Source organism: Cyclopterus lumpus, chromosome 2 (assembly GCF_009769545.1).
Source record: "Cyclopterus lumpus isolate fCycLum1 chromosome 2, fCycLum1.pri, whole genome shotgun sequence".
In the NCBI taxonomy this organism is placed as follows: domain Eukaryota; kingdom Metazoa; phylum Chordata; class Actinopteri; order Perciformes; family Cyclopteridae; genus Cyclopterus; species Cyclopterus lumpus.
The window spans coordinates 4867651-4890910 of NC_046967.1; the positions used below are offsets into that span (position 1 = coordinate 4867651).

Genomic DNA, 23260 nt, shown 5'->3' on the forward strand with positions numbered 1-23260 from the left:
TTTACAGAACAAAACAAATATTGTTACGTTTTGTAAACCGGGGATTTACAAGGAGCATCGAGTGGTTTTAAACCAGTAGAAAGTATAAAAGATGACTCTGCAACTACTAAAACATGAGCACGTGCACGGCTCACAGCCGCACTCAATGCAAACTCTTTGTGACGAGTTTACATCGGATATCATGTTGAAATAAACTAAACTAACTGCTGCAACTAACTTTATTCAACAATCTCATGAAGCTACTGCCGATAGAAAAAAAGTGACCTTTTTGAGAGTAATACATATGTTTAGCACTATTGCGGTCTAATTAAAAGCTTAATCACATTTATACACAAATACAAATATACAACACTTAACAAACCGGTTCCAGAAACTGGTATCTAGTGAAAGTGGATCACCAGTTTTAGTTCTCTCTCTCGAAGCCGTCGGAGATCAATAATGTGCGTTTTTAATAAATTGGTTTCTGACAGACCAGATTGGTGCAATTAGCATCAACACAAAAAAAAAAAGGCTCAATGTTTACAGAAAGAGCTCGATACCTAATCAATATAATAAGCTTCTAAAAAAACCTTTTACATAATACTGGAATAGAGAAAGGAATAATTATATACAAAATAGATGTTGGATGGTTTTGTTATATATATATATATATATATATATATATATATATATATATATATATATATATATGGCATGAATATGAATTACTTTACTTTATCCCACCGTTCACAAATGCGTGAAAACAGATATAATAAGACTTTGTGGAGACTGTGCCTGTGATTCTTCAGAGAGAGTTGGCTTCCAAAAGACACCATTAATCACCTCCTCCTCCAAACATCCTCCACACTTTGTAGACTTTCAAACCAAACATTTACATTTCCTCCGCTCCGCCAGTGAGAGCGATGCAATATTTCAGGCGCTTGACCTCTCTGAACAACCTCTACGTGCATCGTGATACTTGCTGACTGCAGGTGCTTTATTCTACTGAGGCGATAAGAAACTACATCTGATATGTTGAGGGGAAGCTTATTTTGTCAATCGCACGTTTGTGCTACAGGTATAAACACGCACACTCATAAAACACACACGCGGTCCGGCAGTGATAAGAACCGCCTCTCACTCGTCGTCCTGTTGGTGTTGGTCGAGTAACCGATGATGTGCCAAGCAGACATCCTCTAAAATAACCAATAAGGGAGGAAGTCAGCTGGATCCGGCTGCCCGGTGGCAGGAAGTGTCCCTCGTCTGGGTAGATCTGTCCCGAGAGGAACGAGTAAAGGAAAGAGATGAAAAATCAGCAGTAATGTCTTTAAAAATACATGTTTTTCCCACGTTGTTTGTTTCAATGCTGTAATCTCAATTAAAAACTAAATTCTCTGTTCCAGACTTTGTTGTTTCCTCCTCACCTGCATCGTGTAGTTGGCTCCAATCTTTATCAAGTGTTTGATGAGCTCTGCTGAGTGCTGGAAGTGAACGTTTGCTGTGGACCAATCAAACGCATGATAAATAAATAAGTCATCTGAAAGCTCTGCAACGTGTTGAGAGGCTCAATTAAGAGGACACAACCTTTAAGAACACACGTACCGTCCGCCGTGCTGTGAGCCAGGAACAGAGTTCCTCCCTGTAGACCTTTCATGTTGCTCAGCACGTTGGATGCCTGAAAGACAAATTATTTTTTAAATCGTCATCAAATGTTAAAATATCAACAGGATGGTTTGACATTTCGGGAAATATTCTCTCTTTCTCGCTGAGAGTTAAGGGAGAAGATTGATATCAATCACAAAGTCTCCTGTTGGCTTTGAAAGAGCCAGGCTAGCGGTTTCCACCCGTTTCCAGTCTTTGTGCTAAGCTGTGCTAACTGGGTGTAACCTTTTACCTTCCTAAAATGGTTTTAAAAAAGTAGCTGAAATAAACGTAGTGCAGATTAAGTATTAAGTATAGCATAGAATGGGAATAATTATAGTGCAAGTAGTAGTAAAGTCCTGAGGACTCTAACAACCTTTGAAAGGTCATGGAGGGATGCTTTTGAGGCACTTTTTGTAATTTCGTGCTCACATTTGCAGAGAAACTGTGGGCTATTTTTTCTCTTGCTCTGCAACAAGAAGCCAGATTAAATTATATTACTTAGGGGAGTGTGGACGGTAGCTTTTATATTAGAGGATATCTCAACCTCATCAATCATTTTCTTTCCCCAGCCGGGAGTCAAACGAGGGAGATCTTCTGTGTCTAGTCACTCGCCGCACATCAACAAGCGGACATTTAATAACCCGCCTGCTTCTCTCTCTCTCTCTCTCTCTCTCAGGCTCAGAGGATGAGCGACGATGTCCCGCTGATTGTTGTCTGATCACATCGTGCCACATTTCTTCCTCTTTGGATGATTTAAAAGCAGACCAACCCCCTCCTGCCGAGAGAGTCACAGAAATAGCCGTCCCGTTATAACGCACCCACTTAGCAGGAAAAACACTCCGGCTGCAACCTTCACGGAGAGAGCGATTGTGTAATTTCCTTTTTCATCTCCACGTTTGTGTGTTTTTCCCTTGGACAGGATTGGGATGCCGAGATGCTCGTGGACACATTTTCCTCCTTTATTTATGTCAACCGTTTAGTTTGTGAAGTGAACCAAGCAGAGTGCGTTTTCATTGAGATTTTGTGAAAAGAAAAGGAAGGAATTTGAAATTAAAAAGTACATTTCAGTTGTAGTATTTCAATTAGTCACCTTTGCACTTGAAAGTCTGGAAGTAAAATGTATTTTAGAGATTCATTCTCTAACAATTCTGTTGTCAAAATCGTGCATCAACGAACCAGCAGGAGCACGTACAAAAGGTCCCCAAATAAACCTTAAGGGGTCTCAAGAAGATAATTTAGACTTAAACAATTAAGACTTTTTGTTTATTTCCTGCATAAAAAAACTGGATATTTTTACATGCATGGTGGCGACAGTGACAAATGAATCAGTCATAATGACAAATTCACAGATATAATAAACCATTATTACCAGCATAGCCAGTGTCAGATACATATATTTAATTAAATTAAGTTAGATTTGCCCGTAAAAATGATGAAGTTGAGAGCAAACGAGAAATGAGGATGGTGGAGGTCAGACAGAAAAATAAAAACTATTCTGATTTTCATTTTATATTATTTTTGTTCACGTATTCATGTTTTTTTTATGTTTTTGGGTGCAGTTAGAGCCCTGAAGTCCATGCAGGATTTTATTCAAAAACTAATATATTTGTTTGATTTTTCAGTTGTCTTTGCAGATGTGTCAGATGAGAGGATTTATTGCTGCCTCATTATTTTTTAAATGTTATGCATCTGACTGCAGGAAAAGATGAGATTTAAAAGAACATCCCAGCAACAGATGCATGATGGGTAAAATTAGCTCACCTGGTATGAGTTCTCCTCAGTTGAAGGCGATCCGAGGTATCGCTCCGAAAACGCAGACGCTGGAAAAGAAAAGGTTGCTTTAAGAAAGAGAAGAAAATAAATATATATTGTCAGCTCTACATACAGTAGCACGTCTCGCTTTTCATCCTAAAAAAAGACTCAATAAGCCTAAATTCCCGAAAGCAGAACCGAAGGATAATTAAAGTCACATTACCCACAATGCACCCCTGCAGGATAAAGATGTCAGCGCTGCAGCAGCAGCAAAAGAAATGCACATCTCCACGTCCCTGCAGTGTGTACTAAAGAAGAGGAGATATGCGATTTGAATGAACTCACCGTACATGATCCAGTCGGTGACAGGAGCCTGAGCCGCTGCACAGCCGATCAGCTTTTCGGCAGACTTCAGCATCGTCAGCGCCAGGAAGCCGCCGTAGTCCTGTTGGGCGAACGGAAAACAAGCTCTTTTTGGCTCCTGGATGTAATCAAAGACAATAATCCGATAATATTCAAAGATTCAGACGATGGAGAAGCTTTGTTTTTTTTACCTACTCAATTCTCTGTAAAAAAAAACATTGCAAGTAAATATTCCTTAATTTCTAGCCCCCAAAACAAAGTTGGGAACATTGCACATGCAGCAGGTGTGTGTTCAGTGTGCAAGTTCCTGCACTTCTGTCCCACAGGGAGTGCAATTATTTAACACATTGAATATGGACCTTCATCAGCATATCAAGCTGTTCTAGAAATTGTTTTTTAGCCTCTCCTGTCTCAGCTGAATGCAATGGTTTTATTAAGAAAAAGGTGGCAGTCTTTAGGAAGAATCCCATGTTGTCCATATAAATAAATAAATAAATAAATAGGGAAGAAATCTGAATATGTTAAGCAGAGGCTTGTAATGTCGCTATCATCGTCCATTATTGAAGATTAAATCAAAATATCTGCATTAATGTACAGATGTTTTACCACGAGTAACCTCTATTAAGACTGGCCTTATAATGTATCCGTTTAATAAAGTCGTCCAACACTCAGAGACAGATGCACCAGACAAACCTCTCCGAAGACTCCCACCCGAGTGCGGTCTATAAAGGGCAGCGTCGTCAGGTATCTGAGAAACACAGAGGAAAATGTGTTTGCTTCATAAACAAACAACTGCACTCAAGGAGGTCAAAGGTCACGGGCACTTGTGAGAGAGAGTTGCTGCGAAAATAAAAGAGAAAACCAGGAAGAGAGAATCAACTACTGTGTCTTTATACTTTAAAAGCAGCATGTTGTGCGTGTGCTTTGCAGCTAGTTGACGCCCCAGAGGCCTCCCGTCTCCACCAATAAATAAATGTTTAATACTCACTTCAACTTGCCAAACCAAGGACATGTGTTTAAATCTTAACGTGCGACAACGAGAGGAAATAACACAATATAAAACCAGAGTATTTGCTTTTTAAAGTAGTTTTGCTGTGAAAACCATTTGGTCTCGCTGCAGAACTTGAATATATTTCTTCTTCTGATCTTAAACACGACTCCTCTTCCCCCCAAAGAATCTCCTAAGCAAACGGATATCAGCATTATTTTCATATGTATATATGATATGTAAGATATAATGAATGCATTATATTCTAATTATTTGCTTTTGCTTACCAAGACTGCGGAACTCTCAATAAGAATTTTAAAAAAAGAGCAAATTCACATCTTAGAAGAGATTGTTGCTTTAAGAAACGTCCTGTAACAACTAAACAAATATTTCAAAGATGATGCAACTATATTTTGATGTGGATAAAAAGGCAGACGTGTCTTTTGCTTCGGCACAATCAGTATCTTCAAAGTTAAAAGCATGAATTTGATTTAAGGAAAACAGCAAACCTACAATTATTCAGAAATCATGCCGCACGCTGCAGGTTTTAAAAGTTGTTTTTATCCTTTCGTGAGGAGCCGCTCAGGTGCAGGATGTTGCATTAATAAAACCCTCCATGAAATCCTAAATAATATAGAAGCAGCTTCACAAAGTGCAAACAGGACTCACTCTAGAGCCTCGATCTGGTCCTCTGCGTCCACAGTGCCGAGCCTCCGATGGACCTGCTGTAAAACCCTGAGGAGTAACAAAGACGAGGATCAGACACATAAACTACCGGCGCATGCCGAGTGTCAATGTGGACGTTCGGTACCTTTGACCTCTGAACCCTGACCCTCTGCCGTCCAGTCGCGCTACGATGACTTGGTCCGATCCCGCCAGCACCGAGTCCCAGTCCAGCCTGAACTCCTCCGTCGCTGCCTGGTCGCCTGGAGAGCTGACGCTGGGAGGAAGAACTGTGCTTCAGTACAATTATGATACTTTATACTGTACTATTTACTAATGCATTCAATCTATATGTACTATATGTTAAAGATAAAACCAGTTGTTTTGAATATCTATGTGAATATAAAAGTTAAAAACACCAGAAATGAGAGAACACTCCGGGCAGATTTCTGCAGCAGAAATCATCTCAGGACCCCTCGGATTTATCTCGAGTCCCTTTGGAGGGGCCCAACCCCCATGTTGAGAACCACTACAATAAACTGTATATGAGGTAGTTACGATGCATTTGAAGTTACGATGCACGTGCGTTTTACAGATAGTACTTCTGGACTAAAGTAGGATTTAAATGAATAAACAGAGTATTTGTACCTTGTTGTCTTGGTACTTGTACTTCAGCGAAGGATTGTAGTAAAACTGTGATATTTAAAATGTTCATCTATAGCTGCTGCTGATGTGTAAGAATGTGTTTGTACTGCACAGCCTGCAGGCGGAGAGAAGCCAAGTGTCCTCTGAAGCTCGCAGTAAATGTAAATGGTGGAAAGATGTAAATGTAATAAAGCGTTATGGCGTTATGGCTCACACAATAAGGAGAAGGCCGTAGAGGAAGGACTCGGAGAAGTCGGGAGGATAGATGAGCTTCAGCGGCAGCTCTGCGAGGACGAGACGGAGACATTAGCTGAAGGACACACACACACACACACACACACACACACACACACCATTCATCTTTCAGCTACCAAAGTCATCATTAGTGATCATCCGGATTTCAGTTTGAGTCCTTTTTTTTGTCTCCAGCGCTGACCGCAGAGGGAGATTGTTCTCCAAGATGAAATACGCTGTTAAAATAAATGAAATAATTATTATATGCATGTATATTAAACTAAAATGCACCAGCATGTATAGTTTATGTAAAGTAGTGCTTTTCCACATATAGAAGCCTAAAACGTCTCATATATTCACGTTTCCTCTCGGCATAGGAGCAATAAATAAAAGACAATATAACATAATAATGAAATATTCAGCCCTTCATCCAGAGGAAGGGCACAACTCCATTTTTGTTTTATAACAACTAATCCACACAGAAGGCAGGTCATCTATAAAAAAATAACACTCTAGATGTGAATCAGCACTTTTACACATTTTCTGCACACGAGTATCGACTCCACGATCGAGGAGATGAATATTGATGAATATTCAAAGTGCGACACGAAAAATCGTATAAACGGACAAATTGCCGGTGCACGAGTCAAATCCAGCAGCTGCTGATGTTTTCATACAACATGACGATGCTTAATTGGTACAACCTAGTTTCCATCTGCTCGCCCACACAAAACATTATGAACACAAACAGATTTCATGTTAAAAAAGGAGAACGAAGACGACTTACAGTCCACGTCGTCCAAACTCAGCAGCAGCACAGCTGGAACTCCAGGACCTGCGATGAAGGGAATATTTAGTGTTGTTTTGAGGAGATGCTGATGAATCGACATCCTGCTCTTGACATTTGATATCTAAAATCCACATTTTGGGCCTTAAACATTTAATTATTTGACCTCTGACCTCTGCAGTGCAGGATGGCGTGCTGCGCGTCGGGGTTGACGTCAGCGTCGAAGAACGAGCAGTCCTCCTTCAGTCCGCAGGTGAGGCATCGCCGTGGAAACAGGCCGAGGGTGGACACGCTGTCAGAGGATGGAGGAGACGACGATGTGCGTCACATTCGGCGGAGGAAAATATTGAAGAACTGACGAACAAAAAAGGTGTTTTACCTGTAAAGGTGTCTTTTTTGTGCAGCGTCCTCTGTGCTCAGAAAGTATCTGTGTGGAGGGAATGGAGAGCAAGTAGGACAAGGTCAGAGATCCATAAGTTACTGTGCGGCATGGCTGACCAACAAGAAACACTTATACAGTCACGGAGCCTGCAGCTCTTCAAGCGGGGTTAGAAACATGCAAAAACACTCAGGATACAGCTGATTTAGTGGTTGTGCCATTGATTCCTGCAACAGGAATGCTGCACAAAGACTCAGCTGGAGAAGCACAAACAAAGGTTTCTTGGAAAATTGCTTTTATCAGGATACAAATTAGGCTTCTCGGTAAAGTGTTTTCTTGTTTCATCAGTTTGAAGTGGGGGACATAATATTATAAATCACAGAAGACACAATATTGAATTAATTCCTGAGAGTCACAAGCCTGCAGATCAATCGGTTCATTTGGAAGATGGAGCTCAAGGCCAAATAAAAGATGATAAATGTAGAATAATAATTAAAAGGGACCCAGATTAATTATTTAGACAGCTTGACAGCATTGTAGAGAATCATGAGATAGTTATATGTTTTGTTTGTATTTAATGTGAGAATTAAAACGTACATGATCTGGTTGTTTTCATCGTAAGCTACGATCTTTGTCACCTCCCAGTCTCCAGACGTCAGGTGGCGAACTTCGTCCTCATCACTTCGTAACTGAAACCGGAGTTGGAAAACAGGAGGAAATACACGCCACCGAAATTTTAAAACCCGCAGATCGGCGACTTGCATCTCCCGCCGTTACCTTTTTGGAAAACATGGTGATGTGGTGGAAGTCTCCCTGACCTCCTTGTTTTACGGGCAGAGAGACAAAGAACCTGCTCCGGTCCTTGGAGAACAGTGGCTCCTGTCTCTGCAGAGACAAATGGAGGTGACACACTTTATGCATGAATGGTTTCTGCTGTGCTTGTTGCTCCACGCATGCACACGCAGTGTGTAAAGGTGTGAGGAATGAGGTTTACCTGCATGGAGAGCCACGTCTCCGAAGAGTCCCCATGTCTCTGAATTAAACCGGAGAAAATTAAATTAACTTTAATTATATGACAGATCTGAGCTTGTTGTTGTTGTTGTAGTCATCGTCAGCAACACCCACCTGCAGACAGACTCCCATGGTGGCGTCACACACCGTCAGCAATGATTCATTCTGGGGCCGGTTGATCCACCGCACCGCCAGGTGAGTATTACTGATCCACTTCACCATGGTGACGTAGAAGTCCCTGCACCGGAGACAAAGAGGACTGTCACTCTGGGCTGTGTCTGTCTGTGTGTCTGTGTCTGTGTCTGTGCCTGTGTGTGTGTGTGTGTGTGTGTGTGTTTCACCTGAGTCTGAGCTGATCAGGAGGCTGCAGTTCTTGAGTGTGTGTCACTCCGAACAGGTTGACCACCGACAACTTGACAACAGGGTTTTTCTGACCGGCCTGAAGGAGAAGTTATTATTAAATAATGATCAATGAGGGAAAGAAGCAGGTTTGTCCTCTGAATATAAATATTATAAAGATGTTTTTTTAATTTGTTAAATCTACTGAGCACAGTAAAAGACTTTTGCATTTTTACAGAGCATATTAGGCTCTTTCTTATTAATAAAAATGGCACTTAATTTTACAGGTCATAGTGTAATTGCATTTCTGAATCCATTTCTTATTTTTTGCTTTGAACTCTTCCGGAGAAGTAGTATGTAATTTGGGACAATTTATATGGATAAAATTAGTCTCTCTGAAAGACAAAAAAATTAATTTATACCCAAATAAATTGGAACCGTCTCCCTTTTACCAAATAGATTTCTTTGGGGAACGTTTCAGAACGTATAATGGTTGATGTCTTTGCTTTATTTGTAATTTGTTTGTGTGTAAACGACTAAACAATTACAATCATAAAATATAAGCAAGTGAAATGTTTTTTTGTATGTGGGAAGTGCAGCAGACCCACCATAGGATATGGGTACTGGAGTCCTCTGGGGTAGGTGTGGCCAGTGAACTGGGGCAGGACCATGTTAGGAACTAGTGAGTCGTTGATGGTGAGGAAAGCCAGCCGCTCTCCGTCAGGCGACCACCAGTGAGCCAAGTGAGAGCGCAGAACCTCCTCTGACAAGAACAACACACACACAATCAACATTTGTTTACCCTTTTTATTTCTTTTACTTATTATTATTACTGGTTTTATGCACCTGTGGTTCTGTTTGATATGTTTTATTTATTTATGTTCAGATCATTTGAGGAGGGAAAACCATCTGGTTGCTCATTTTATTGGTGAAATAAGAGTACGCAACACTTATTCTGCTCTTCCCTTCATTAAGAACAAAAAAATCAAAAGAAGCAGACAAATGGTTGCAGTTAAAAAAATAATATAGAAAACACAAACGCAGTAAACTGAAATTATTCTCCAACCTTCCCAGTCTGTGTTTGTGCAAAGACCATCAGCACATTACTGAGTTTGTTTGCACAGCGACTTAATGGATTTTACACAGAGGATGCACAGTGTACTCCCAAAAGTACATCCTCAACCACGACATCACTGCTAAATATATACTTATTACACAATTAAAAATGAGTACCAGTGGTGGAAGAAGTACTCTGATACCTAAGTAAAAGTACACCCTGGTTTGAATATACTCAGCAAATGTAGTTTTAGTATCAAAAGTAAAAGTACTCATCATGCAAAAGTGTTATATTATAGAATATTGTACTTGTTTAGTATATATTTGACTGTTTTAATGTTGTCGTCTGTTAATGTGGAGACGATTTGAGATACTTATACTACTGGCTACATTAGTAGTACTGCATCATAACAGAAGTTTATAGTGTGTTTTTTCATGTAAAAAGTAACTCAGGGTCAAATAAATGTAGTAAAACGTTCCCAAGTACAATAATAATTAATGTGACCACAAGTATTAATTCGGATTAAAATGGAATACTCAGTTAAATTGTACTTAAGTATACAGTACCAGAGTAAATGTAATTTTGACCTGTCAACGATCAGTTTTGGGACTATTACAATGTGTTTCCTGTGACTGTTTCACAATAAAAGCCTGCCGGCGTTTTGCCAGTTGAACACTTTTAATTTGAAGCATCAGCAGTAAGAAATATTGCGTTTCCATTAGCAGTAATTTAAATATATATAAGCTGTCAAATTTGTAGGTATTGGGGTTACTTAAAACCCCAAAATCTTACACACAAACACACACAAACACACACACACACACACACACACACACACACACACCTTCGTACAACCAGTCGGCCAGTCCGTTGAAGACGACTCCCTCCATCCCGGAGGAGGTGATTCTCAGAGAGTTGCTCTTCACGTCCGATTGGTAGAAGATGTTATTTTCAAAGATGTAGACCTGAAGAGGAGAAAATGCAGAAGATATTGATTTAAAAAAGCGGTGCTCCTGCCAGACCAAAGTCTATTTTATTATTTTCCGGTACTTTCTGTCAAAGTTTTTCTTTTTGATTTCCTCTCTGATGAGATTGTTTTTCATATCAAAGCTCCCGCTTTTATCTCAACCACGCAGCAAAACGTGCGTGTTTGTTCCTTCAATTCCATCAGTGTTTTAATATTTACATTTGCAAATACAAACAGGATCAGCCTGCAGGTTCACCAATATCCTGAGGAGTTATTTATTTTCCCCCAGCTCTGCTCTGAATACACATTAGTCACACGGCAGCCATTTTGAGTTGGGAAACTTCACCTGGAGCAACCCGGCTCTGCCGCACTGCCGCAGAAAGACACATCGCAGGAATGCTGGTGGCATCAAATAAAACATTTATTATAAGAGCTATGAGCAGAAAGGAAAGTGCAACCCCGACAGGAAGATACTCAATTGCATTTAACAACAATGTTTATGGAACAAAACTAGTGAAATAACTCAACATTGACTCACAAGGGACAGGAACAGCAGTTGCCTGAGTGAAAGTCCTGTGTTTGATTGACCATACAAATCCCACTAGAGAGACAAGGCAGCATGAGTTTACGAAGAAAGAACGGATCCCGTAAAAAACAAACGTACCAGCTGTTGTCCTTGTTTTCCCCAAGATGCATGCTGGAGCACTGCGTTGTGAACCTCCGGCGGGTTTAGCTCCCAGACCTCCCTGTTGACACACACACACACACACACACACATTAATACAGTAAAGACCACCGTCTGAATCAGGTGGAGAAAACAAGCGGCTCACCTGGTGTAGATGTTGTAAACGATGTATGACGCCGTGTACGAATATCTGTACATCTGCAACGAGAGTTCAGCTCACGTCATTTCTTCAGTTTTAACAATTTTGAAGGAAAACTTCCAGTTGAGACAGAATAAATAAAAATAACTCTGTCCTACACTTCCTTCAGTGCAACTCAATTTTTGTCATGTAGGCTACAGGTTATTTGTTGTTGCGCAATGCCTCGTGGTTAATGTTGAAAAACTATTAGGATTACAACAACAAGGAGACTGAAAAACATGCAACTATTTAGTTTCAGCTCTGCATGAAAGTCGCAGACACAGAATGAAATATTTGGTCTGCATTACATCAAGTGGAGACATGCGTCGTGTATATAAAATCGACATTTATAGAAACTTTTGGGACGTCCACCAAAAAAACCCGAAATGTCTTTTTCTTTCCAGTCCTCTTCGTCACAGCAGAGTTCCATTCACCCCAGAATACGGCACGGAAATTAGGAAAATTAAATCGAGAGTGGCTAAAAATCTCAGCGGGTTGTGTTAAATCGTACCTCGAGGGGATTTCACGTTGCCCTGGCAACTAATAAAACTGGAATGCAATCAATTAAGCCTTGCGACGCAGAAGAGGACCCGAGACGTGCAGACAATAACGCTTCCAGAAATAGAGAAGACGCGGTTTTGATATTACAGAATATTCTGCAGGACACAGATGTCCTCCTCTGGTTTCTAAACCTCCGTCTGGATGCTTCCGTTTGCAAAACAAATCAATGAGAGACCTCGACTGTGCGGAGAGAAGAAAAACCTCTCTGTGGATGACTGAACGCAGGAAAAAATGAGATCACACAAATACGCCACACTAGTGAGGAAGAATAACAAAACAGAAACCAGTTTCTCACAAGTAAATTACAATTTTAAGAAACGGAGAGCAGCAAAGTGCTCTTCAGACAACAAAAAGAGCATAAATTCGCTTGAGTGGGCGGGTTTGTTTGTGCATGCTAATAAGTGAGTGACAACTCTCTTGGGTATTGCAAAGGAGCCCCATGTAAATAACAGCCTGCCGGGAAATAATGGCGGATAGGACACAGTGTGTGTGGTCACTCATCAAAACACCACAACATTTTTAACCTTTTTAAAAAAGAAAGCCGAGACATTTACTTAGAAATAAATAAAAGCGTTTCAAATAAACTTTTTTAAATAAATAAATGTGGAAATCTTCTGTCCGATTTTTTTATTTTCTTATACTGACTTTTTGCTGAATTGTAAATATTCTAGATATACAAAGCATTGGAAGATACTCTACTTTCAGGATGCATTTAAATTTGAAACTCACCTGTTTGACGTCGTAAGCGAAGAGCGCATACTTCAGATCTGTAGAGAGCGAGTACTTTACCACCTTAAAAGCCACCTAGCAAAAAATAAAAATAATTAGTTGAACCACTGAGGACTTTTTAGACTTCAAACTTTTTTTAGATGACGTTTATTGACAAAGAAATAAACCTGATAGCAACAAAGTAAATAAGTAGATACATGAACTAATATGCAAGTCCACAACGGTAAACACTCAATAGCTACTTAGACGTAACTATTATTAGTCTAAACATTTGTAAAGATTGGTCTACATCTTAGTTAGCATGCTAACCTTTGTACTAAACAAAGATTTTTTTGCAGGTTTTTGTTCAAAATGCATGAATGTTTATTCCCAAATTTCATCGCAATACATAGTTGACGAGACATTTGGCTAAACATCTAAAATATCCACCAGCAGGAAAAGTCAACACGAAGATCCAAACTATAGAAATATTTGCATTGTGCAAACAAATTTTATGAATAGAAAAGAAGAAAACATGAGTAAAAAAAAAGAAGTGAATCTCCACGTGAACTGATTTATATTTGACAGTTTGTGTCAGCGAACAATGTTCATACTACCAGCTGTCATCGCCATGACGATGACATAAAACACAGCAGGAAGGGGAAATTATTTAGCAACTAAAAAGGCCATAAAACCACAAGGTAACCACAGGTGGTTTTGACATTTATGGAGAGGACGAGGTGGACAAATATTTTATGGACCACAAGCAAACAAATGTTTATTTTGCACAATAATACATTTGTTACATCATATTGTGAGTCTGCCGGCAGCTCTGAGACATTTCCTCGCTTTACTCTGGAGATCCAATCACGCCAAGACGAGAAGATCGCTTCTTTTTCCTAAGTTCGGAGGTCTATATTCTCACATAAACTGTGCCTATAAGTTATAAAGAATACAATATGCCTTTTAAAGTACTGGGTTTCTTTTAGTAATCTGAGTTTACATTTGTAAAACTCTAAAGTCTTGCGTGTACCTAATAATAGCTAAATATCCTATTGTTAGTTTTTTTAGCATATGGGGCTTGTGGTATGTGAGCTTGTGTGGAACGTTTTAGTCCAGGTCTTATTATGTTTTATATACTGTCATGGACGTTAAAGCCACTGTGAACTCTATTTAACACATGACAAGATGAAAATGAGTTGAAATTAGTCATTTTTTACTTTGTCCTATGAAATGAGAAAAATAGAATCTCCGTAACTCTAAAAATAGTCAAAGAAAAAGCTAGCGACTGGAGACGACACCCACCTGTCACTCAAAACGGCTAGCCCTTTATGCTGGTATTTTTTAACTGGGCTGTAAATGTTTATTTCTGCTGTCTTTTGAGGATCGACTCCCTTTTGGGAAGTGGCCATTTGAGGAACTGCGTTTTTTGGCACTTCCGCATCCACTACAATTGTCAGGACCAGAGGTTGCTGCTTAGTTTTAAACAATATATAATAAATACAAATATTAATATATAAACATATGACCCTTCCAAATTGTCATTTATATGCTAACAGGGGAATTGCTAAACCGGTTGCAACGTGGCTTAAATGTACTGCTTTAAAGCAACAAATTCTATAGAAGTAAACAAAATAATAATATTCTGAATAACAGAAAAACTTAAAAAAGGAGTAAAAAAACGTACAAATGTGCTGTTTGTCAGAATGACTTCCGTCTCGTTGGAGGCGAAGTTGAACTTGATGACGTGGCCGTCGCGGTTCCTGTACACCACCTCTGAATCTGAGAGCGCAAACATGGAAATATGTATTCATAAACACGAGCAGCAGCTCAAAGAACGACCAAACTCACCTGTAAAATAAAAAAACACAAGTTACATGTGTAAAAGGTAATTATGATGCAGTGTGATATTTCAGTAGAGCTGCAGAGCTGAGCTGTGACAGGTGGAACTAATTGTGCTCGTTAAGACTTGAGCTCATTAGACACACTTGTGGGATTTTCAGCGTAAACCCCTTTTTAGGCACACAGTGTAGAAAGGAAATTATTATAAATAAACATTAATTATAATGTCTCATATCTTTTGTTTTGTGTAAAACTGTCTAAATGAACTGTAGACTCCCAGTACTGACTTTCTGTTTCTAAAAACCTATATTATGTTTAAAAGCCAAGACAAATGTACAATATGTTTTACTTACAATAATGCACCATCCATCCATCCATCCATTTTCAATACCGCTTATCCTCATTAGGGTCGCGGGGGCGCTGGAGCCTATCCCAGCTGACATAGGGCGAAGGCAGGGGACACCCTGGACAGGCCGCCAGTCCATCGAGGGCAATAATGCACCATATTAACGTTAAATAAATCCATGTCACAGTTTCTCATTGTGTTTAAATTACTTTAAAATGCCATTTAATGCATTGATTTACATGTTAGATCCCCAAGTGGCCTTTACTGACCTAAACATGTAAATAAAATGAGATCAATCAGGAGGTGAAGCTAGATATTATGTTTTAGGACTAGATTAGATATATGATAATGAATGTGAGGTCCTGGGACAGGGATGTCGTATGTGTACAGATTGTAAAGCCCTCTGAGGCAAATTTGTAATTTGTGATATTGGGCTATACAAAATAAACTGAATTGAATTGAAAAATTTAATGTTTTTTCCTTTGGGTATGATTCTTTTTTTTTTTTTCTAAACAGGAAGCAGCTGCAGCTTCTACAGAAGAAGAAGAAGAAGAAGAAGAAGAAGAAGAAGAAGAAGAACTCTCTCCTCTGGGAATTCCATTCCACTGGGAGTCTGTCGTTTCATCGGCCATCGCTCTGAACCCGACCGTCTGTACACTGGGAACACACACACACACACCACACATACACAATATGGTGCATTCTCCTTTGCTTCCAAGCTCTTTCTGTAAGTATGTGATATTCTACTTTAAACAACTTGAATCCAACCCCAATCTCGTTCCTAAGATCCTCATCGAACTGAACTAGAAGCAGCTGTGCCTCCTCCCTCTCCCTGCTGATGAACTCCTAAAATTAATTTGGAGTGAATTTGTGTCTGATTGCAGAAGAAGACAAAAAGCACTCACTGCTGCAGGAGAAAGGGCTGAAGTGTAAAAACGTGCACACGCCTTGTGAAAAAGCATCAAATAATTTTTTTTTTTACAGCCACAAAAATTTTTTGGGGTGGATTTCTTTTCAATTATCTTGATCTTCTGAAAAACAATTGTTTAATTTAAAAATCCCAAAAAATCCAGGAGCATCACTCTCAACACTGGAAAACTCAATAAAACAAAACCTGATTTTAGAAAAAGTTAAATTTTCTTTTTTTTTGCTTCTTGTCTCCACATATTTTACACAACATCAACCTAATGAATGCATTATTCACGTTTGTTTTACTCGTATGGGTCACTGCTAAAGATGTAAACCTATTGTTTGTGCAACCTCATTAGCAATCACAGACGACAAGAAAGCAGCGTGAAGCACTCATCCATGCTGATTGAACACACACACACTTATGTAAGAACTATGAATGTTTTCCTTCATCTGATGATATAAACATGCTCCGTTTACATTCACGGTACATCAGGAATACAGAATGACTCCATGAATAATTCACTCTGACCTTGACCCTGTGAACATGCAGCATGTGGGAACGTCGAAACAGAAATAAGCAATGAAACCATCTGAAATATGTTCAAAAGTCAGTGTAGCATCCATAATGCTGAAGATCATGAATAAGAAGCTGCATAAAATACAGGACTGAGTCATGCATCTGCACGACACCGAGGCCTGCAGTGTGTGGATATTTGTCTTCATAGGTGTCAAATAAAAGCTGGTATTCAAGTCTGCACAATGTGATTGTTTCCATCTCTTTAATTTAATACAATACGTTTAACAATTTAATTGTTCTATTTTCAACACTTTGCAGGTCTGGATCTGGAGTGTTATTGTTCCTCAGATGAGTGCAAACATGGTCACAATAAAAACCCATGACGGGATTCTGTCCACTAAATGTGCCAGAGTGTTGTGTTAGTATAACAAAACAAACGGGAGCAGGTCTGGGCCCTATTTCTCGTACCTGGCTAACATAGTTAGCGGGATAATTTTCCGGATGAGATTACACAAGTCAGGCCTTTCGGTTCCACAAAGCAAGTTCGGCAAAATCACCATAGCAACACATAAAAAAATTTGAACCTGCTCCAGCGCAGGCTCATACAGTCTAGCTGGATAAGCTGGCCACTCCCCCGGAAGAAAATGGCAGCTCATTCCTCATTCCTTCCTCATTGAGGAAGAAGCGATATTAGTTAGATTCACGTTTTATAGGGAGAGAGTTCTTATCACGTCATGATGACTTCCTATACGAGCGCTATCGATTCTGCCCACAAGGAATCATTTATTTACAGACCTTCTCGAGCCGTACATTGAACACCACACGCCGCAGCCGGTCTCACAGACTGTATGCAGAGCCTTGTGGTACATTGTTGTACAGTGTGGTACATTGTGGTACAGTGTGGTACATTGTTGCATAGTGTCGGCGATGCAGAATATCGGGAAAGCCGCTGTATGCTGTGGTGTTCGTAAAGTTTATTTAGCGCTTAAGAAACTTATGGATGTATTCATTACATTCCCTGGCCATGTCCAAGTAAATGCAACGACGTAGTCGGTGAAAGTTACCGAGCTGTGTGAGCCTACGGGTGATGTTATGTATATATATATATATATATATATATATATATATATATATATATATATATATATATATATCCACAACAAATATAAAGCAGAAATAGTGGTTATTTCTCCCATTGTGGATGGTGGAAGTTATAACTGTTTCCATGGAGATAAGCCATGCCCCCTCTCCAGCGCGAGTGAAGTGAATGAATTGATTAGATTTTGCCATGGTTATGGTCTAGAATTCCTAAAATACATTCATGATCATCTCCTGCTCCTCAGCAGAGAAAAAAGAGGCTCTTCCTTTGTGCCGTTAGAAAATCATGGTTTCTGTGATCGACGCTTCCCCATTTAGAAGTGTGACGGGCATGTGCAATTATCTGACGTCTGACGTCTTAACGAGATAGTTTGAGCGCAGATCAGCCTTTGAGAAACCGGGATAGCCTGCTTTCATTCGTCGTGTTAATTTAAGCTGGCTAATAGGACATTTAATCGACTTAGTTGAGCCACGTACGATAAATAGGGCCCTGGAAACAAGGAGGCTTCGCGCTGACAACAATATTTCAATTGACTTGATTTCGTCCATATTATGCATTTTTGTTTGTTCCTTGACTTGATGAGATATACACATTTTTATTATACTTAAACGTTTTTGATTTGCAAGATATGACGGCCTTTTCTAAGAAAATAAAAGCTTCAGAATTCATAAGTGGGATATTAACTGTCGGCCTGCTGAACCTGCTGCCACCGCGACCCGACCCCGGATAAGCGGGTGATAATGGATGGATGGATGGATGCATATTAACTGACATATTTTATATCGTAAAAAAATAAAATGTTAAAATCAGCTCCAGCTTTTGTTCACTACAAACCTTATCTCAGACATTTAATTGACATTTGTCAGACGTTGCACAAAAACAAAACAACCATAAATATTGAGAGAATTGTCGTTATCTAAACATATGAAGCGAACCACAGGACATACTGTTAAGACAGGCTCTTCTTCTCTGGAAAATGATTTGTTGTTGATTTAATGTGAGAGTTTTCTAACGGGTTTATATCCACATTATCCGGCGCATGTTTAAATGCAAGCAGGTTCAGTCTTGCGTCTAAATCATTTATCATATTGTTTGGCTTTTTCTAAGTGTTTGGGACCTCAAGCTTCTCTTGTCTCTCCTCCCTAAGAGTCTCTTGTGCTTTGAATTCAGCAGCTATGGAAGCCAGAGACGGATGTTAGAGGAGAGCAGAGGAAATGAGTTGGAGGTTGTCAGGGGAGATTTCCATCACAGATATGTTTGAATTACCTCCACAACACCTCCAAGAGGCCCAGCAGTAAATCTCGTAAGACCACGTTTCGTCTACTCGTGGGCTCACATCGCCCCGGTCTATGTTAGATTTACACCACGCAACATGTCGGCCGGTAATTTCCCAACTTCATCATCAATCTCAATAAAAGCAGGTACTAATGGGACAGATGACCCTGTTGGGTTGAAACATTCATTATTGTGCTTGTCACAACCTGGCTCCTAAGCTATGACAAATACGGCAAGGACACCACAGCTGATTGGAACGTAACGTGTTTGTTTAGACTTAATAAAGAAATAGTTAACGTTATGGAGTGTGGCAGTCAGTAACATCAGTAGTGTCAATGTGAATGTGTGTGTAATGGAGTGTAGGTGTTGTCAGCTAAACCAAAGGAAGCCAAAACCAAAGTAACCGGCAGCAACGTTCCGGGCCCACTCCACCTATGACGGAGAGAAAACCTGCCCAGCAACGCGAGAGCTCAAGGATTTTATGCCCTCCCTGTTCTCGGACCAGGTGCTCTGCATCAGGTAAGCTGCTCTTTAGGGACACAATCATACATAGTAATTAACAGGGACCGCCACATGCTCCCAAACAACTTCGTACTTCTTATTCTCCCAGGTGATGAAGCCTTCAGCTATCAGCGAGCTAACAATATATGTAGTCAATCCATCATTTCATTACTGATTTATCGATCCGATTCGATTGTCTCAAAAGCACCTGATTTGCACACTGAGTAGGGAAAAACACACAACCCAAACAATTAGCTCATAGACGCTGACTAAGCCTCATAAAACTGAGTAGGGTGACGATTCGTAATCTCAAATCCTGTTGAGATCAAATGTGTGTCCCCGCTTTTAAGGATAGAAATGCGGTCCTCTCAAGCCCACTTGTGTGTGTGTGGGTGGGTGAGATAGGGGTCGTCCCAACCAGAGCCCTTAATGAGAAGCCACAGGCCACAGGACTAGTCATCAGTATTATCTCCCAGTGGAAGCAAAGGACGCAGCAGGCAGTGGATCTTTGTTTCATACCCAGAGAAGGAAGACCATCTCTCACTGTCCCTCCCTGTACATCCACAGAAAGAATGTTGTGGATGTTGTGGATATATATTCAGTCATATTCTCCCTTAAATTATCCATTAAAGCTGTAATGTGGGTGTCATGTTCAGCTCCTCCAGCTACACCTGCTATTTTCCTTCCCTTTCTGCCTTGATCTTTTTTCTCCTTTCTTCTCGGAGCTCGAATGCAAACACAATCTGTCTCCGCTGTCAAGACGCCAGTTAAATGACATTTGAGATTCTCCACATTTGGACGGGCGCATGAACGACGAGGAGGAAGGACGCCTTCTAGTGCGGGGGACTGAATGAAGTCCCGGGGGCTACAGATCAAGGCTTCTACTGCGACACCCTCCATCTTATGTAACGTGTGAAGAAAATGTAATGAGGTGTTGGCGACGTGGCCCGGAGGAAGATCGGGGAGGAGAAAGGTCGGTGGACTTGAATGGAAGCGACAGTTCTCTCTCGCTGTGAGGAAGGCAAAAAAAAACTCTGGAGAGCTTTGAATTGACTGCATTTTATTGTGAACGTTACATTACTACCATCTGACGCTTTTGGCAGACAATCTGCTGCACGTGTCCGCCATCTTTTTATTTTTTTTATTTGTAAATTTCTATTTTTGTAGTTTGATTTATTTCTCAAAAATGTTGGTGGTTATTCTCAACATTTGACTCCAAATAAATAATCTTACTAATAAATAATTAATTTTCTCTTATTTCTCTTTCTCTTAATATTGAAAGTCTGACCCTATTCTCAAAATTTCAACTTTATTGTTGACATTTTTACTTTGAACTATATTCTGATATTTGGACTGCACGGTGGTGTAGTGGCTAGCACTGTCGCCTCACAGCAAGAGGGCTGCGGGTTCAATTCCCGGTCGGAGCGGTCCTTCTGTGTGGAGTTTGCATGTTCTCCCCGCGGCAGCGTGGGTTCTCTCTGGGCTCTCCGGCTTCCTCCCACAGTCCAAAGACATGCTGCAGGTTAATTGATCTCTAAATTGCCCATAGGTGTGAATGTGAGAGTGAATGGTTGTATGTCCCTACATGTGCCCTCGATGGACTGGCGGCCTGTCCAGGGTGTCCCCTGCCTTCGCCCTATGTCAGCTGGGATAGGCTCCAGCGCCCCCGCGACCCTAATGAGGATAAGCGGTATTGAAAATGGATGGATGATGTTCTGATATTTCATGACTTACTTCACACATCTTCGGGGGACAAACGAGCACAAACAGGAGGAGAGATGTGATGCTGCATTAAGTCCAGGTAGGCTTTGTTATTTTAATGCAGCATTCCTCTGGCTTCCAGTAAAATTTAGAGACATGAAAAAAAGCTTTTCTTTTTCAAGCATGCTGGTTTGCATCTGCAGGACGCAGGAATAATTTAGCAGAAAAGAGCAGATCCAGCTCATTCTCAGTCAACTCTCTTTTATAAATGTATCTTCACTTCACTGCTTTTATTATTCTAATGGCTGCGGTTTAATATTAAATGTAATCCAGGCCTAGTTAAGGACTCAATGTGTATGTAGCGGAGATGCAATAAGCACAGAATCAAGTTTAAAGCTCAGTTTTTATTTCCTGTGACCGTTACACACCAATAAGCACTGTTGTTGTTGTTATTGTTGCCATTAGATTTATTTAATATGGTTTATCCCAAGGTGGGAGGAAGTACGACCCTGAGTCACTGCAGGCTGTTGACGCTCTTGTCTACTGTGAAGCCATCTGTGTTTCAATGTGCAGGTCAGCAGGAGTTTGTGTAGCTATAGCGATAAATAATATAGATTAAAATAAATTAACTAAATTCAACATCCTAAAGGCTGTTTTTGCCCACAAAATACTGTACGTTGTATGTGACACAATAACAAATATCTATTATGTTATACCTATCTAATTTAATTAAATCTAATTAAATGCAAAAATATTTATTCTGATTTCATTTTATTCAACTTTTTTTTAATTAAAGTCGACTTCAAGTTTTAGTAATTTGTGATTAAATTTGATACAGCATTATACATTTTTAGATTTGACAGGTGTTAAAACCCCACTGGTTTTAACACCTTGCTCTCATTTCCACTGGTCTCGGACCATCCGTCCAACCTGACACTGTTTAAACAGACCAGCTCTTCCACCCGACATCTGACAAAAGAGCACAAATATTTCATTTTCGGAACATAAAAAAACAAACCGTGTCCCTCAGACCTCTTTGCTGTGTCACACTGTTTTGTTCTCCTCTGTTACATCATATCACTCTTTTCCTCACAAAGTCACGCTGCCTTCACCTCCTGAGCAACAATCACCTCCGTGCCTCTGACTCTCTGCACGATGCGACGCCGCTGGATTCATCCAGCACGTTTATTTTGTCGCAATTAACAACTTCTCCTCGCATATTCATCATTTAAAGCAACACTGCGCCAGTTTAGAGAGAAGAATGGAAACGTTGTGTTTCTTGCGAATTAAAAAGTTGATTTCACAGGTGACAAAATGCTCTGCTGTTCAACTGACTGATCACCCAGAATGCACTGCAGCTAAAACGCAAGGTGACACAAATGTCTCCTTCTCTCATTTGTTGATCTTGTCGTCACTTTCCAGGTTCACTTACAGCTGAATGCTAAATGTGTCTGGGGACCGGTCAAATGCATTCTGGGAAACGTAGAACACGCTTTTAGCAGAGTCACAGCCATATCGTTGTATGCATATCAAGATGAAAAAATGTACTACTGCAAAATGAAAAAGGCTTATATCCGTGGATTTGGTGTGGTTTGGTACTCACTACTGATCCACTTGGCCTCGGGGTCGTGGATGGCGAACTCTGGCTTATGCAGATCTGCCACAGTCAGCCTGGACTGGCCGCCGCCGGGGACCTCCGCTGGGCGAAAGACACAGTAAACTCAAAGTCAAATCTATTCTCAACCGCTTCGTCCCTGGAGAACCAAACTAGCACACACACACACACACACACACACACACACACACACCGGGCGTGAGCACGACCACCGACATAGTGATGAGCGAGCAGACCACCACGATCACCAGCAGAGAGATGGCGATGCCCTTCCAGTTCCTCTGTGTGGGGCTGACGTCCACAAACTCCTGCAGACACACACAGAAAGACAACAAAGCTAACATTGGTGCAATCATGTGCAGGATTAAATAATGACAATCACATTTTATCAGCTGATTTTGGACTGAAATTTTTTTTTTTAAATGTAAAAGGTGCCTAATTCAGAACACACACACACACACACACACACACACAGGTGGAGAGCAACAGCTGGACATCAGTCAACTGTGCAT

The 23260-nt window shown here is 40.4% G+C and overlaps 1 protein-coding gene across 1 annotated transcript; it reads right to left on the reverse strand.

The window, feature by feature from the left end:
* Positions 1-1116: 1116 nt before the first annotated feature.
* On the reverse strand, positions 1117-23050 carry LOC117740302 (inactive dipeptidyl peptidase 10-like). Its single transcript, XM_034546621.1, is given in 27 exon segments — positions 1117-1149; positions 1151-1252; positions 1404-1477; positions 1582-1654; positions 3385-3443; positions 3721-3820; positions 4432-4486; positions 5396-5461; positions 5538-5666; positions 6249-6318; positions 6406-6504; positions 7056-7103; positions 7229-7347; positions 7435-7482; positions 8032-8123; positions 8212-8319; positions 8429-8467; positions 8560-8683; positions 8787-8884; positions 9393-9547; positions 10686-10806; positions 11473-11554; positions 11639-11691; positions 12962-13036; positions 14628-14722; positions 22737-22832; positions 22942-23050. Coding segments are annotated over 27 exon segments (2238 nt in total). The 5' UTR covers positions 22967-23050.
* Between the last annotated feature and the right edge of the window lie 210 nt (positions 23051-23260).